Source organism: Lactuca serriola, chromosome 7, assembly GCF_051521515.1.
Source record: "Lactuca serriola cultivar US96UC23 chromosome 7, Lser_US96UC23_V15, whole genome shotgun sequence".
Lineage (NCBI taxonomy): Eukaryota > Viridiplantae > Streptophyta > Magnoliopsida > Asterales > Asteraceae > Lactuca > Lactuca serriola.
The window spans coordinates 155733683-155752365 of NC_136414.1; the positions used below are offsets into that span (position 1 = coordinate 155733683).

An 18683-nucleotide genomic window follows, 5' to 3' on the forward strand; every position below is an offset into this window, starting at 1 on the left:
GACTGCGGGGGTAGGCGTAACATTCACTAGCGATTAGTTAGTATGGAAAGTGTTGTAAGACTGTGGGGGGTAGCCGTAGCATTCACTAGCGATCAGTTAGTATGGAAAGTGTTGTAAGACTGCAGAGGTAGCCGTAGCATTCACTAGCGATCAGTTAGTATGGGAAGTGTTGTAAGACTGCGGGGGTAGCCGTAGCATGCACTAGCGATCAGTTAGTATAAGAAGTGTTGTAAGACTGCAGGGGTATCCGTAGCATTCACTAGCGATCAGTTAGTATGGGAAGTGTTGTAAGACTGCGGGGGTAGCCGTATCATTCACTAGCGATAAGTTAGTATGGAAAGTGTTGTAAGACTGCGGAGGTAGCTGTAGCATTCACTAGCGATCAGTTAGTATGGGAAGTGTTGTAAGACTGTGAGGGTAGCCGTAGCATGCACTAGCGATCAGTTAGTATGGGAAGTGTTGTAAGACTGTAGGGGTAGCCATAGCATTCACTAGCGATCAGGTAGTATGGAAAGTGTTGTAAGACTGCGGGGGTAGCCGTAGCATTCACAAGGTTAGCAAATAGTGCTAGAGTGATGTAAGTCTGTGGGTGTAGCCACAAGATTTGCTAGTTTGGTAGATAGTATGAGCGCGTTGGTAGGATGTAGAAGGGACAGTAGTAACCACCAGTTCGGGTGTAGCAGTGAGGATATGGAAATCCACATATTGGGTTCTGGGTTTCCCCAGAGGGATTAGACCTGGTTAAGCCATTGATAAGACTGTAGGAACGTCACTACAGTTATGGGATCAAGGAAGCAATGGATTGCTTAAGGTTACTTGTGATATAAGGCTACCATTGGTCATGTAGCAATAACTTTTAGCCGTGGATTTGGTAATGACGGGATTTGACGCATGGATCCGCTCGGTTGGATCAGGAGGTTGTTAGATTCGTAGTGGCATGATAACTAGTGACAACTAGTCCAGGGAAGGATTTCGTTCGGAAGTCGGCTGAGGCAACTAGGTGGGAGTCCTTTAGCTCCACTACCGGGCCGGAACCCGGTATGTTAGATGGTCGGTGAACGAATTGAGACCAGGGAGGTGTCGGTAGATTTTGGTAAGCAGCCTTGTGGCAGCATACTGCTTCAGGCAGATCAGTGTTCAGACAGTTTCCGTGTTTAGGGTGGTATTGACAATTTGGGTCTTCGGGTGTATGAAAAGTATCTAGATGTCGGAACCCCCCCCCCCTCAGATATCAAAAGTTGAATAGTCAGATGAGAGACAATCGGATTGGGCTCAAAAATAATGATTTGGTAAGAGAGGTCTGTCAGGAAGCCAGACCATCTCGAGACTTCATGTTACGGGTCGAGTAAATGTGATCATACTGCAAGGGATTCATTTATTTTTCAGGCTTTAAACCCTGTGCGGGTTGGTTACTGTTGCCTTGGAAGGGATGGGGTTATGCTCGATATTGTGACCATGTAGTTCAAGTTGTCTGGCGTGTAAGGAATGATAAGAAACGATTTCGAGGAAGAAATCAAATTTATGTAGGGGAGAGTTGTAACATCCCATTTAAAATAAAATAAGTAAATAATAAATCTGGAACCCCGAAATGTAAATTTATTATTATTTTATAGCCAAATGTCATGATTTAGAGTTTTGGGGGTTAAAGTGTAATTTTAGGATTTATTTTGAAGAGGATTGTAGAAGGCAAGGTGTAATTGGTAACTATCGGACTCATTATGGAAAGAATTTGTGGAAACATGGGTTAAAGAGTAAATTTTGGACTTAATTTGAGAATAATTTGTCATGGAAGGGCCTTTTGGTAACGTTAGGTTTCAATTTGAAAGAAAAGGAAGAAGGAGGAACCAAATATGGTATTATGGGGCAAAGTTTCGTGAAGTGGGTATATAACAGTTACAACCGGTAACCCTAACCCTAATGGTGTAAGCTCTAGTCGCCACCTTATGCCACTATCCCTCTAGCTGCCGTCACCACCCCAACTCTCTCTTGTCTCTCTGATCGGTCGAAGCCCCAACCACCAGAGCAACCACGTCCTGTCCATCCTAATGTCGGGGAAATCAATCTCGCTTGCATTGCAGTCATCGTTGCTCACGAGAACTCCTCTCAGCCACCACCGCTTGAACCACCAACGAAGGAGGCTGCTCCATCGTTTCTTCCCTCTAAGTGCCATGAGTCACCATGGGGGTGGCGGTGTTTTGGACGATGTTTTATGTCGTACGAAGCCGAGGAAGACCACCATTCCGAGCGGCTGTCTCATTCCGTGTCCTCCGGTTGCCACCAGCCACATGTCACCATGAAATGGTGGCTTTGTTTGTGGCTTGCAAGGGGAATTCTGTTGTTATGGGTTCTGTCAATAAGGATTCACGAAAAACCACCACAGCGGTCGGCCATGGTGGTTGCCGCCGTCAAAGTCGCTAATGTTCCCTATTTCCGATGAATGTCGTCGCCAACCACCACCAGGAGGGTGGCTAGATCTGTTTGCAAGCATGAAAGGTTGTGGGTGTATGTTTCTGCTTTGTGTGTGTAATTGGTATGTGTGTTATTTTTTATGTGAGTGTGTGTGTGTGTGTGTGTTCAGTATTGTTGTAAGTTGTAATAGTGTGGGAATGATGAAAGAAAAGTTTGAACCACCACCGTAGGGTGGTGGCTGCCGCCTTCGGCCGCCGTGTCGGGTGGCGGTTTGGCGATTGGACTATTATTGGGCTATCCAAGAACAAGTTAATGGACCAAAATAATTAGATGGGCTTTAGGATAAGGCTCATGTGAGGACTTGGGGCCAATTTGGAAAATTGGGTCATATGTTGGGCTTTGGCCCATTATTTGACTTTTGGGCTTTTGTAGTGTGAGTTGGACCTTGGTCTTGGAACCCAATTATTAATTGGGTATTGTTTGATGTTGACAGTTCGGGAATTTGTCAACCAGCAGCTGGAGTTTTATCTGCGGGACTTCAGTCGTGCCAGGTGAGTTATCCTCACTATACTAAGGGGTCTAAGGCACCAAGGTCGGCCCATTGGATTTGATATCCTAATAGTTATTGATATGTTGAGTTTGAGTTAGTGATGTATGCCAGTTAATATGCTAGTCGGGTAGACCTGTAGGACTACCTATGATACTGTATGATTATATGTATGTGCATTAGTTATGTTACATGTCGACATGTTATGTGGGATTGGTTGAGGTTGTACTACTCCGTGCGGTAGCCAACAAACCCTAGAGTATTCCAGATATGAGCTGAGGGCCAGGCAAGGCATGCCAGAATCATACTGAGGACTCGGGAGCTTTCCAGATACGAGCTGAGGGCCGAGTAGGGCATGCTAGACTCATACTGTGGACTCAGTGGCAATCCAGATGTGAGTTGTGGGCCCGAAAGGCAATCCATACTCACACTGTGGGCCCAAGGGTAATCCAGTCTGTAAAGTTGTGGACCCATTGCATGATGTTCAGTTTGTTATGTTATGATATTGTTGATATTGTTATGTGGACTGTATGTGTATCGGTATTTTGGGGGTAACTCACCAAGCTTTGTGCTTACGGTTTCAGTTTATTGTTTCAGGTGCTTCAGATGACTTGGCAATGCGAATGTGTGACCGTACACATCCTCGTGTTTTAGACTTATGGTTTATGGGATACTCTGATATTAAACTATTTTGAAAACACTTTGTAATAACTAATGGCTTTTGGATGTTTGAAAATGTTTTAAATTAGCTTGATTTTTTATGGGTGTTACAAACACAAATCCAATAAAGGTGTTTCAAGTCAAGATATTCCATTTTCTTTTCTGGGATCCCAAAACATAAACTACCAACAAAACCCAAACTACCAACAAAATCAAAACTATCAACAACAATATTAGCCATTACAACAAGCTTACAATTCATTTCTTCTTTCACAGGGAAATACAAGTTATTATCAATACATGCAGTATTCTCAAACAATTGATGAAATCCAATTCCAACGTTCTCCTCTCGAAGTATTCCCGTTTCATGATATTCAAAACTTAAAATCTGACGATTCTAGTAACAAGTCCGATCCCGAAGAAAATTAACAAATAAGCAAGGAGCACCAACCCATAGCCGAGCAGAAACATGACTACACAAAACGCCAAAAGTAAAAAAAAATGGTTGGAAAAGGAAGAGGTGGATTTGGCTAGGGCAAATGTTGATGTTTCTGAAGATAAGCAACATGGGAATCAACAAAGGTCGGATGCATTTTGGGTGTGGGTTCTAGAGCATTTATGTTTAGCTGGGAGGTTCAGATAGTGCATGACACTAAATAAACTCAAAATGGAAAGACCTTGAAAAGAAATGCAACAATTTCAACTGCATCTGCAACCGTAAGATGAACAGTCGTGTTAGCGGGAGATGCTTTAAAAGATGCCCAAAGCGAGTATGGGACGCTTAGTAATTAGAAACATTTTCCCAATGAAAAAGCTTGAGATGTTATGAAACACCATGCGAAATGGTTGCAAGTAAAAAAAGTCGTTGATGACTCCCCGTCTCCTTCTTCAAACGAACAAAAACATCTTTTATACAATGCCTAAACAACATATTCCGATGAACAATTTCCACCTGGATTTAACCAACAACAACATACGTTTCATGAAATAAACTCATCACCTCAGAGATAACGAAAAAGAAAGAAAGTGGCATCGGCATCATCAACACGAAATGAAATCGTTGATCTTGTCAACGAAATTGCTGACATCCATACTGTAAACAGGGAAGCTACGGAAGAGAGAAAATGATATCAAGATGAAAAATTATATCTTGTACGAGAAATGAATAACAGAAAGCTCAATTGTTGGAGTTGGAGATACAGGAGAGAGATATACAGTTTTTTTTCTCAACCTGCATGATCACTTAACATGAGGGGTTCTGTGGACGTTGCTTGAACGGAAACAACAAATTGCATCAAAATATGGTTGAGAGTTTCAACATTATCGTGTATTTTTTTATTGTCTCGTTTTTTTTTCCTTTTTTATTAATTATCGTGTACTTTTTAATTAAAAAATATTATGTTTTATTTAATTTAATTTTTTCTAATATAATTAAATTAAAAATATTGACGTGACAATATGTTTTAAATTGAAAAATAGAAAAGCTAAAAGAGATAAAAACTGATTTCATAAATTGAATGAGTTGGAAATAATCTAATCCTCCACCCTTACATTAACTCATGATTTCACAATGTAAGGTAAATTAGTGGTAATTTTGAGCTACTTACCCAAAAATAGTTATTTTGTTAAATTCATACTCCATTCTATCCATTTTTTGTGATTTTTTTATTGCTTTTGTAAAATAAATGAAAAAGAAGAAACAAAAAGAGAAGCTGTCTCTTTGTATAAATAGGAAGCACAAACATGTGAGTTGCAGCTACTTATAGAGTTCGGAGGAAACAAGAACCACTGTTCCTTTGTATTTTTAAAAATGGCATGCTTAAACATGCAACTCAATAATGATCAACAACAAGGAGGGTTCTTGGGACCAAGAATCTCTTTCTCAAATGATTTTTGTGATACCCAACAAACAGCGACCAACACGAAGCACACCACCAGTTACAGAGAAGCTCCTGTGACTTCCGATTTTGAGTTTTCGGTACCTTGTTTATCTTCAAATTCTGCCGATGAACTCTTCTTCAAAGCCAAAGTTCTACCATTGAAGGAGAAGGTGGTGACACTCAGAGATGAGCTTCTTTCTGCTAATGACGACGATGATGACATCTTCTTGCCAAAAAGTTCAGGGTGGTGGAAATTCGGAAGAAGTCAAAATCTAAATCCCGCAAAGAAAGTTGAACATAAGAATCATGGTGGATTGGAGACCATAGATGAAGGAAACCAATATATCAGGTCAGTTGCTACACGTTATTAAAAGCTTGTTTTTCAAAAGGGTAACTGAATTATCATGGATTTTGAGAAATCATTTTTATAAGATCTTCGATCAGTTATTGACCATGAACATTTCTATTTTTACTGTTGCGAAACGAAATGAATAAAACTGTTTTTTATTTCTTTTTTGCAGGAAATAATCTATCAATGTGATCTGTGGCTGACCAACAACTAGGAAGGCTGGATCTTCATATTATTAGTATTTTTTTTTTATGAATCATGATATTATTTTGGAGAAAGTTATTAGGGTTTGAATTTGATCGTAGATGTTCAGTTTTGTATGCATTCATTTGCCTCTTTCGGTGTTCTGTACAAATAGTTGGACCATATAATGTGACTTTAGTTGAGAACTGTTCCACCATCGACAGTCTTTGTACAGAATTTGATCGGAATGTTATTATATTATTAGAGTTTGTGTATTTTAATATAATATTGCTTTTTTCTTTCTTTTATATTATATTTAATATATCTTGGTGTACTTCACATGTAAGTGATTTTAATGGAAAGCAAAACTTGGATCTTGTTCAGCCCTCATCTCAACACATTAAGAATTAAAAATTTGATCCTTAAAGATTTTTGCTGTCTTCTATATCCGGGAAGTTACTAGGAAGTTGCCTTTGCTGTTATTACAAGAAAACATTAATCAACATAACCATTGAATGACCTACGTAATTATGATTTTTTTTTTTTTTTGGAAAAGACAAATGAAATATATAAATATAAACCAAGCCTAGCAAGTCGTTAGGGCACGGGAAAATAGAGCAGTACAAAGAAATTAACAGTATAAAGGAGACGTCAACCAATATATCCAAGTACGACTATATACATTAATGTGTTGTTTATTTTTAAAATGTACACATCCAAAAAAAAAAAAAAAAAAAAAAGAAAAAAAGATGTGAATCAAACGCTTATGGTTCGCAAAAAAAATGTTTGTTTTTAAAGTTAAACTGTTAAAATAAACGAATTTATTTAAACTAAAAAGATTGTTTTAAAACATACATTCTCAACACACTTGCTCTAAACTTTTGTACTTTTCTCTCCTTAGAGTCTAAAGACTCCATAAAAAACTAATTTTTTCAAAAATTAAGACTTTTCATAATAAAGTACAATTCTATAGAAAACAAAAAAAGGTACCCTAGAATAAAATATTAATTGAGATTATTAAACCAAATTTATGAAATGAAATGACATACAAAAGAAAGAAAACATGATTAATTGAGGTTATTAAACCAAATTTATAACATGAAATGACATATTAGAGAAAGGAAACATGGAGGTGTTTAACTTGGATCATATTAGTAGACTTGAAAAGAGGGTTATATCTATAGACTTAAAAAGTGGGTTACCCAGGTTCAAGAAAAAGAACGCTTAGACTTTTATAGGTTTGCGGTCTTCTAAAAATAAATGGTATGCGAGTTAAAATGTATGTGTTGTCTGTTGCTCATTGATATGTTGCACATTGATAGGTGTATTTTATTTACTTTTTTATAATTTGTTTTAGCATAATTTATTTTATTTTTAGCTAATCATCATGTATATTTTCAGTTTGTCATTTTATATATAGTCGGGTACTTTCTAGTGTTTTGTGTTGGGAAATCTGCGGAAAAGTCTCAATATTTTAGGTCAGTTTACGATTTAGTCCCAAATTAAATTTTGTATACAAAAAAAGATAGATTACCGGCTAAAATTTCGGATTAACCCTTCGTGGCCGGTTTCACAGATTTAGCCGGTATCTCGTCTTTTTTCGTTAATTAATCCAAATTTTGGGGCTTTTTCATTAATTAATCATAATTTTTGGGCTTTTTCTTTATTTATTACCAATAAACCAAAATATTTGGACTTTTCTGAAGACTACCTTTAAACTAATATATATTATATGATCTAATTTAATATGTACTATTCTATGTCTTTTTTCTTATGCTCCTCTAGGCTCACCGTGTGTTTTTATCGGTGTCATCAAAGCCAACAACAAAAATCTCACTCACAAGTCTCGTTAACTCCATCGATTTTTCAAAATTATCCATTCACAACTCTATAATCATCTTTCAATCTCCAAATAAAGAACGGAGAAAATCCTTGTTGATTACGTGGATGTCCCTATTACCTAACCATGACTTACACCGTGGTTCCAACACTTGGATGTTCCTATTACCTAACTATGACTTGAATCCTATTTCGAACCCATACACTATTCGCATTGTCCATAGTGTTGTTCACAACAAAATACGAATCCCACATGGTTTAACTACTGATACCTTGGCTCAAATCTTACATGAACCTTGTTTCCTTACAATAGGGTTTGAAAACCATGAAGAATGAACCATTAAGCTTAAAAAACTCAACATAGGTAAAAAAAAATCAACTCGATATTATGTACTGAAAACCATGAAGAATGTTAACTCTAATTGTAAAAAAAATGTCAACAAGCTATCCATCATAGACTATTAAAATATTAATTTGGTATACCTACGAGCTACGGTCCAACACTCGGATGTTCCTATTACCTAACCATGACTCGACATGTTTGACCAGGAGAATTTATCTTGGGAAATGTTTAAAACGCGTTTGCTACAAGTAACACTAATATGCTTCCTTGATAGCTTATGCACTCCATCATTTGTTGGTCTATGGGATCCTTCTTCTTGTGTAGCCTTGACTCCATCACCTTGATTTCTCCTCTGCTTTTTGCTCAACCTTTCACCCTCACTCTGTCTTCTCTTTTTCTTAGGCCTTCCCACTTGAGTGTGCTGTGGGGGAGGAATTAGCTTTGTTAGAAAATCGCTTTTGGGCTACATGGATCTCCCCTTAATTGGCTCCATCTTAAATAAATATGCTTTATTCCATGTATCTAGCCAATAGACCTTGTGTATTGACTTGTAGATGTCAAGTTCATCCTATGAGTCTTTGCTCATTTCATTGAGAGTTACAATTACATGTCTGCAAGGAATTCCAATTAATTCCCATTTTCTATAAATGCAAGTTTTCTTCCTAACATCCACCACATGATGATCTTGCAAAGCTCTAGTTACCTAATACTTGTCTCCCCCATTCCACCTAGAAATATAATGTGAAGCAACTACTTTTCAGGCATCTAGGATGTTTTTTGTTGTTGGTGGAAATGGAAATTTATCCTTTTTCATTTCCTTAATGACATTGCATATCCTCTTCATTAGGTATTCCCTAATGTACTCTAAACATCCAATGACAGGTTTGTTCCTTCCTTTCTCTATCTTCCCATTAAACAATTCACACTTGTTTGAAATCAACACATCAGAAACTACTCTTCCTATTATTCATGATAATAACATAGAATTAATACAATTATAAATAAGTGTAACATATAATGACCACATTGAAGCATATAGAATTACCTGAAAAATGACTCCTTGCCCAATGTGCAGGAGGAATTTGCTTCAACCGCTCATATGCCTCCCTATCATAGTGGCTAAACTACATAATGAAATGGTCAAATTCAGGAATGGTGGTTGTTGATGTACACCTCCATAAGTGGTCCCTATACTCAGTTTGTCTCCACTACTTTCTCATATTGTCATGAATATGTCTGATAAAATACCTATAGTTAGCATTAGGAAAAAAATTCACAAATTGCAGGCAGTAAACCCTACATGAATCAAACTTAATAATTAGAATTAAAAACATACATTGAAAATGAAAATTTATATAAGTATACGTTACCTTTTTCCTGTCACTTATGAAAGTATAATTTGAGTTTGTTCCAAGCTCCAAGTCATCCCCAAGGTGTTCTAAAAAACCACTTCCAACTAGCTGAGTTTTCAAACTCAACAATTGCATAAGCTAAGGGGTAAATTCAATTATTAGAATCCAAACCTACTGCTGAAAGAACCAGACCAGGGAATGGGCCTTTCATGAAGGCACCATCCAAACCTAATAAGTCCGTAAGGCATGCCTTGAAACCTTTTTTGTGTGGACCCAATAAAATATAAATCCTTTTAAATTGCCTAGTAGGGGAAGCAGGGTTAGCCTCAGAACATACATCTATCTTCACTATGGTGTCTAGGTTGGTAGCTTGAAGTTCAAGAGCATAATACCTCAGCAATTCATATTGTTTTGGTGTAGTCACCAGTTACATGTTTTCTTGTCAAATCTTTTGCCCTAAACACCTTGTCCATCGAAACACCCACTTGGTATGTCTTTTGAAAGTGATCATGTATAACTCTCAAAGGAATTTGTGGATCCCCCCCCCCCCACTTGATCTATTATTCTCTTGGAAATTAACACAGTGGTGCAAGCCCTAAGTTTCCTTATTTGTAAGCATGTGTGAGTCTGATTTAAGGTCCTTATAAACTAGTCAGACTCAAGGTTTGACCTAGAATCGTGTATAAATCAACCACATTTAACTTTTTGTGACTTTACTTCTTTTCCCTTACTTTTAGAAGTCGTATCTTGGCTACTAACTTAGCCTTTATTGTTGATAGGGACAACTCCTCTACACTATGCCCTAATCCTTAGATTGTTATTTTTTAAAGAAGATATTCCTTCTTATTTCAAGTGCATGGACACCAATTTGCTCCTTCAATTCTTTTTAACTTTTAGATTTCTAACCAACCGTGAAAGATAACTTATGTACTTGCCCAAGGCTGCACCTTTTTTCTTTTCCCAAATTTTTTATAAGAGCTCTTCTTTCTCTGTCTTGGTTTGATCCTTCATCCAAAGAATCAAACTCATCACTGTTTATGACTTCCATATCTTCAGGTTCATCACCAGCATGAAGATCATTCATACATCCTCCTTCCACATCACTCTCAACATTGAGAATTAAGTCTTCCATGTCCACATCCACATCTTGGATATTGTTTTCCTCATCCATTATGTAGTCTTCATCATCTTTATCTTCTGAGTGTTTCACTTTCTTTGGAACCTCATCATCTTCACGGTTTAAAACCACATCTTCATACTCCGCATCATCATCTTCATACTCTGAATCATCCTCTTCACTTCAAATTAAATTGTCCATAAGGTTATCAAACAACTCATTAAATTCTTCATCGTCATTAGAAGAGGGAGGAGGGGCATCATAGCATCCTTCAATATGGCATCAAGTTCATGTACAGAGAACTCATCTGTGTCCACATAATCAACATAACACACTTCACCTCCAATGTATTTTATATCAGGTAACTTAGTGAACTTCCCACCATGATGTAGCTTAATGCTAAACTATATAGGTGCACCCGCTACAATAAACAATATATTATATCAAAGTCAAAATTTTGCATTTTTTAGTCTGAAAATCAAGGGGAAAATGCTTTAAAATGAAAGTTAAAGAAAACATAGCAACTTACCATATAGTGATGATACGTCCAAGCTTCATTTTTTGGTCTGACCTGCCACATTATATACACCATTTCAACTTTAAACATATAAATCATCTTCTCTTTGTTGCTTCGATTACCGTTTTTGAATAAGAAATGAGGGATTTTTTGCAGGTTCTAATGGATCAGAAGAGTGAGGGGGTGAGGAGTTGACGTATATTTGGGATCGTAAATGAGGGTTAAAATATTAAATTAGGCATTGACATTCTATCTGTAAATTGGTCCCTAAAATGTGAAAAGACAAATATACCCTCACGTGGGAGGCACATGAGCGAGTTAACATCAACAACTTAATGGGAGTTAAGTCGGGGGACCATTTCCACGTACAAACTATGCCAAAAGGATCATGAAACCAAAAAAGCCAAGGTTTGTATTAAACCTCAGGAAAAAATCATACCAGACCATTTTTGCAATTTTGTTTAACTTATATCTTTTTTTTCAAAACAACAAAACTCATAAACTACTTCTTAAATCCATTTATGTCAACGGCTAGACTTGAACCCTTAACCTCAAAATAAAAAAAATAATATGTGATATCGTGGACTAAACTGTTTAACTTTTATCAATATAAAACCTCTAATAAATTAAAAAACTTATATACGTAATAATCCCAACCAAAAACCCTTCTAATTGGCACAACTTTCTAAAAAAGTACGGATGACGTGCGACACTTTTGAGTTTTGAACAGCCTTATTTTGCAAGTCGATAACTTGGACCCACGGCCGGCAGTAGATTTGGCATGACGGGGACTCCGAGTTTCCGACGTACAGAAGATAACAAATTTTGACTTATATCTATGGAAAGTAAGTAGCAATAAAATTACTAAAAAGATAATTCAGCACTTCAAGTTCAACATCAGAATCAAGAAGGAAGAACATACACGATGGAACTAAAGCCAGGCCTCTCTGCTTTCGTCACTGGGGGTGCCTCCGGAATCGGTATATTTCCTCAATTTTTGAATTCATTTTATAGGGTTTAGTTTGATGTTTACTATTCCCAACTTTTTTTTGACTAATTTAAACTCCAATTAACCATTTAGAACAAACGAGCTATCGGTTTAGATTGCAAGTTACAATCTGATTATTCCGATTATAAAGGATCAGATGTTTTTTAGTTGGATTGATGTCGATCTGAAGACTTTAAACAACTACGCAGAAAATTGTGAAACAGACTGGATAACTCAGTTCATTTTTGGATAAACTTATGTTCATTTCAGTGATTTACGCTTCATAGTAAATCGTTGCACAGTATGATTCTGAGAGTTATATATGGGTTTATGTTTACTGAGTGAATTCATACGCTTTTGAACTACAAAAGAATACAATTGCACCTAATTTCGCTCCAATTGAAATTTAAACCCTAGAATTGCTCAGATTTATGTTCTTTTATCCTTTTGTTTTCCAAACAGAGCGATTTCAATTGGACTTTTGAAGTCAAAGATAGTAATTCACAGGTCAACAATGGAAATCAAACCCCCAAATTTTCAAAAAAAAGAAAAAGACTTTCATATTCTACATCTGAATTGTGAACGAGCCTATATGAATCTTGAATTTAATATACAAACAAAACAGGTAGGGCTCTTTGCATAGCTCTTGCCCAAAAGGGTATTTTCGTCACAGTTGTCGACTTTTCTTCTGAAAGGGGAGAAGAGGTTGCATCACTTTCACAAAAAGAAAATCTCAAATTCCTTTCCGGATTAAAATTCCCATCTGCTATCTTTATAAAATGTGATGTCAGTAACAAAGGTAAAAACCAAAAACTCTTCATTTTCCTTTCTCATATCTTTCTTTACAAATTTCATTAATTACTATTACATTCAATTTACAGAAGAAGTAGCTGCTGCATTTGAAAAACACCTTGAAGTATATGGAAGTTTGGATATTTGCATTAACTCTGCAGGAATTGCAACTTCAATCCCATTTTCAAAAGATCAAACAGATGGATCAAAATCATGGAGACATGCCATTAACGTGAATCTTGTAGCAGTTATCGATTGCACCCAAAGAGCTGTATGTTTACATTTTATAAATTCCAATATTTATATTTCATTCTTTTGTTTACTTTTGAACTTATAATCTAACTATACACAGATTAAAATAATGGAAGATGCAAAAAGACATGGTGTGATTATAAATTTGGGTTCAGCATCAGGGTTATATCCAATGATTACTGACCCTATTTATTCTGCTTCCAAAGGTTGTTATCATATAATTCATATGAGAATAAACATAAATCTTATATTTATATATATTTTTCTTTTTTGGAAAGGTGGTGTGGTTATGTTTAGCAGATCGCTTTCTACCTACAAGAGAAAGGGTATTCGTGTCAATGTGCTTTGCCCTGAGGTGGGACCCAATTCAATTTTATATTAAAGAAAACAATATTTCATTATATCACATGAGCTATTTATTTATTTAATAATGTGAGGAACATATTACAGTTTATTCAAACTGACATGGCTGAAAAAGTGGGGTCCAAGTTTATTGAACGCATGGGAGGCTATGTATCCATGGATACATTGATTCAAGGTATCAAAGAAGAAGAAGAAGAAGAAGAAGAAATAAATAAAAAATATAAAGAAATAAAGATTAAAGTTTATTCTTGTTATTAAAACAGGAGCATTTGAGCTTATAAGTGATGAAAGTAAAGCTGGAGCATGTTTATGGATTACAAAACGTAGAGGAATGGAATATTGGCCTACTCCTAATGAAGAAGCAAAATATCTGATAACACCTTCAAGATTAAAAAAGAAAATATTTTCATCGGTTGTTTCTTCAAATATTCACATTCCACAAAGCTTTGACAAATTGTGAGTTTCTAGAAATAGCAATGGACTTTCATTTCTTTCTATTACATTTTAACATTTTACATTAAAATATATAGGTCATTGTATTTTGAAAAATGTATGAAATTATAGCATTGTAGATTCAAATTCTTTTTCGTATTAAGACATTATGTTTTGAAAAAATAGTTAAAATCATAAAAGACCTTATAATATATTGGGGGTTTTCCTGATTAAATCTCAACTTTCTTTTTCCTGAAAAAGACCTTGCATTTTTCCTTTTTTTCGATTTGGACCTTTTCGGGGTTTTTTTTTTGGGAAAAAACTTGTCAGATTTGAGGGTTTTTTTGGGAAAAAAATTATAAGTGATTGGAAATTTTTTGAAAGGTTGAGAGTTTTCGTTAAAAAAAAAAAAAGTTGAGGGTTTTTTTGGGAAAAAGAACTTATATTTTGTGTTTTTTCCGGATTAAACCTCACCTTTATTTTTTTTCATGAAAAAACCTTATATTTTTTCATTTTTTCCGAAAAAACCGTCAACTTTTCTTTTTTTTTGAAAAAAACCCTCGACTTTTCTTTTTTCGAAAAAAACCCTCAACCTTCTAAATGTTTCCAAATAAACCCTCAACTTTTTAGTTTTTCCCGAAAAAACCCTCACATTTTACAACTGTTTTTAGAAAAAAAAAATGACAAAAAGGGCCAGATCGGAAAAAATGAAAAAAAAAATGCAAAGTCTTTTTCATGAAAATAAATAAATTTGAGGTTTAATCCAGAAAAAACACAAAATATAAGGTCTTCTATGAGATTAACCCAAAAAAATTGAAAAAATGCAAAGGCTTTTTCAGGAAAAAAAAATTGAGATTTAATCCAAAAAAAACCCAATATATGAGGTTTTTTATGATATTAATCCTTGAAAAAATCTACCTAGTTAATGTTTTATGTTATGATAGGATGAAATGAAGTTAAGATGTTATAATAAACAAATTTTAATAAAAGTACGTTTTTATTTCTTGCATTTAACCCTTTTATAAATTATAATTTTATTTATTTGACACTTTTTATGCAGAATTGTTCACACTCTAAGCAGCAATTTTCGTAGTGCTACAAGTATAGTGCATGCACCTTTGAAATTACCAATTCGCCCAAATCATGTTCTTTTGAAAATTATATATGCTGGTGTCAATGCAAGTGATGTAAGCAAACTTTTTATTTAAACATTAAGTTTTATTTTTTTTTTAAATCGTTTTATGGGATAATTTTTGTATAAAATGACAGGTGAATTTTAGTTCTGGAAGTTACTTTAGTGGAAGCAAACAAGAAATCAGTTCTAGGCTTCCATTTGATGCTGGATTTGAGGTATATAAAAATACTTTTTGATTTTAATGATATTTTGTTTGTGTATAAATTATAAATTATAAAATTACAGGGTGTAGGATTAATTGCTGCAATTGGTGAAGGGGTTAAAAATTTAAAAGTTGGGACTCCAGCAGCAATCATGACTTTTGGAGCTTATGCTGAATTTGCCATGGTATTATATTATTTATCAACTTCAAATATTTTCTTTTTTTTTAATAAAATATATAATTTATTGAGTTATTCATATTATATTTTATAATTAGGTTCCTTCAAAACACATTCTTCCTGTTGCAAGACCAGACCCTGAAGTTGTTGCCATGCTTACTTCTGGACTTACTGCTTCAATTGCTCTAGAAAAGGTTCATTTTCATTTTATTTACGAAAATATTATTTTTAACAATAATAAAAAATTATTTTATTTAATTCCATATTATATATAATCTAGTCAGCCCAAATGGAGTCTGGAAAAACAGTTCTTGTCACAGCTGCTGCAGGAGGAACCGGACAATTTGCAGTTCAGGTAATTCATCAAAAAAAAAAAAACTTTTTTTTTTGTTTTCTCATAATTTAACAAAAAAAATTATAATTATTTTTTTTTTCTAATATGAAAAAATGATAGCTTGCTAAATTAGCTGGAAACAAAGTGGTTGCAACATGTGGAGGCAAAGATAAGGCTAAGCTTCTGAGAGATTTGGGAGTTGACCGAGTCATTGACTACAAAGAAGAATCGATTAAAAATGTATGCATATTTTCATAAAAGCTTTTTCTCATTATATAAAAAACAATAAAGAATTTTTATTTATCTATTTAATATATATTCAGGTTTTGAAGAAGGAATTTCCAAAAGGAGTTGATATTGTTTATGAATCTGTTGGTGGTGACATGTTTGATTTATGCTTCAATGCTTTAGCAGTTTATGGAAGAATGGTTGTCATTGGAATGATATCTCAGGTATATTTAATACCAATCTACTTTTTTTAAATAATAATATACTTTTTTTTTTATAATTATCTTTCTTATTTCTCATTGGTTTAGTATCAAGGAGAGGATGGATGGAAACCAAGAAACTACACGGGTCTATGCGAGAAAATCTTGGCAAAAAGTCAAACTTTGGTATGTAAAATGTTTGACTTTTTTTACTAAAAATAATAAAATTGTTGCCATTTTTTATTTTTTTCATTATAAAATTTTGCAGGCTGGATTTTTTCTAGTGCAATACCCTCACTTGTGGCAACAACATCTTGATAATTTGGTTCACCTTTTCTCTGTGGGAAGGCTAAAGGTGTCATTTTTATAACTTTTTTAGCAAAAAAAAAATTCAAGATTTTATAGATTTTTATATAATATGAATATGATATATCTTTTTGTCAAATTATCAGGTTGCAATAGACCCTAAAAGCTTTGTGGGTGTACAATCGGTTGCTGATGCAGTTGAATATCTTCATTCTGGTAAAAGTGTAGGCAAGGTATGTGCATAAATACAAAAGGGTATTTTCGACTTTTTGTCACACAAGATAGAAATTTCATGTGTGTATTGTTAACACTTAACATAGATCATGATGGCTTTTTTTTTTGGGTTACAGGTGGTTGTTTGCATTGACCCGAGTTTCAGCCAACAAACTGCAAAGCTTTAAGCTTTTAAGCTTTAATTATAAATTAATAATCAATGTTGAAAATTTGAAGGATTTAAAGTTGGTATACGAAATAAAGGAAAGTTGTGTTTTATTTTTCTGTTTCTAAAACATTAGGGGGATATTTGTGTCTTGGTTTGTAGGTAAAGATTGTTGTTGAATGTATATTTTGTAAAGCCTATAGAAAGGCTTCGTAGGGGTTGTTTCTTTTTGACTTAATGGGTTAAGTACATAGTATGGATATGTAGATATGGATGTCTCTTTTTGACTTAAATTGGACAAAAATGACTTAATGGATTAAGCAACATAAAAATATATATAGCCTTATAGACCTACACTTAACACCTCCTAGTGACATTATGAAACTTGCATTATTTACACATTGTTACAAACACGTGCACGTTATGTACACATTAAGTATGATTCTACATATTTGGTTTTTAATGTCGGCCATTAATACTTCTAGGGGATTTGTAAAACCTTCAAATGATTTTTCAAAAATACTAATTGCTTGAAATCTTGATTAATTGATTCTTTGTTGTTGAGCGAGTAGATTAGCATGATTTTGTTGCAAAAGTTTATTATAATATCCACCTTTTGGTGCTTTCCATTTCCTAGTCTTGAGGTAGCAAGATAAACATTTGATAATGCTCATATAAGATGATCTTGTATTGGCTAATTGTATTCTTGATGGAAATTCATGTGCTTCTTGGAGTGTTTTTCCATTCATGTGTATTGTAAATTCATGTACAATTCAATATATTCATCACTTTTCATCATGTTACATTCACATATGAATGGTTTTCATTAACTAATACATATAGTCTATTATAATATAATGTTGAATTTACATGTAAAATATCATAATTACACTATATAAAAATAATTTACAAACCAATTGTTGTAGTTTGTTATTCATGTATAGGTAAATAAATGATATATTCACATTTTAGTAAAATAACATAAAAACAACTTAGTATGATTGAAAATTTAGTGACATCATTAGAAAATATATCGCAACGATTTTCTAGATTTTATTCATATGTGATTAAAACTAACAAGTCGTGGTGATGATGCCAGCACTAGTATATGAATGAAAACTTAGTGACATCATCACAAAATCAACCGTAATGTTGTTTAGTCTCGGATTTTGACGAAATTTGCATGTTACATGGAATATGGTGTGATTTACAAAACTTATAGCTTTGCCGTTACGTAAGATCTTTTTCAGTTGTTCGGAACTGTTTAAGATCTCAAAACCAGGTTTTTTTATTTTTCAAAGATTTTTTTAAATTCTAATTAGATAATTGATTAGAAATCTCCTCCTGGTCAATTTTGTTTGTTAGTTGCATGGGTCGATTTTTTGGTTTGGTTTATGGGTTTTGGATTTGAAACGATGAGTTTTGTGGGTCCATGGTTTTTTGGGTTCAACCCCATTAAAATTATATTGCTATGAATGGTACTGTATCTAATTTAAATATATACTAAAATAACTAAGGATAAAAATACTAAAAAACTTAATTTTTTTCTCAAAACATAAAATAGTTAACATTTCTTAAATATAAAATATATAATGAATATAAATAATATTTTAAAAAATAATAGATATTAAATAGTATATATGATGGGTCGGTTTTTAACTCATGGGTTGGTTCGGTTTTACTGGGTGAGTTTATAAT

At 34.2% G+C, this 18683-nt stretch overlaps 2 protein-coding genes across 2 annotated transcripts; both read left to right on the plus strand.

Annotated features, from left to right (window-relative positions):
• The first annotated feature begins 5362 nt into the window (after nt 1-5362).
• Nucleotides 5363-6314, plus strand: LOC145062333 (uncharacterized). The gene is made up of 2 exons (XM_079009951.1): nt 5363-5845; nt 6018-6314. Exons 1-2 carry the CDS (start codon nt 5427-5429, stop codon nt 6022-6024), a joined length of 426 nt encoding a protein of 141 aa, XP_078866077.1. The 5' UTR covers nt 5363-5426; the 3' UTR covers nt 6025-6314.
• Nucleotides 6315-11976: 5662 nt separating this feature from the next.
• On the plus strand, nt 11977-17253 carry LOC145061680 (uncharacterized). Its single transcript, XM_079009215.1, has 18 exons — nt 11977-12176; nt 12810-12983; nt 13066-13247; nt 13329-13434; nt 13507-13583; nt 13679-13766; nt 13855-14047; nt 15084-15210; nt 15293-15373; nt 15444-15545; nt 15637-15732; nt 15819-15893; nt 15993-16112; nt 16196-16324; nt 16409-16486; nt 16569-16655; nt 16753-16839; nt 16957-17253. Exons 1-18 carry the CDS (start codon nt 12122-12124, stop codon nt 17005-17007), a joined length of 1908 nt encoding a protein of 635 aa, XP_078865341.1. The 5' UTR covers nt 11977-12121; the 3' UTR covers nt 17008-17253.
• The last annotated feature ends 1430 nt before the right edge of the window (nt 17254-18683 follow it).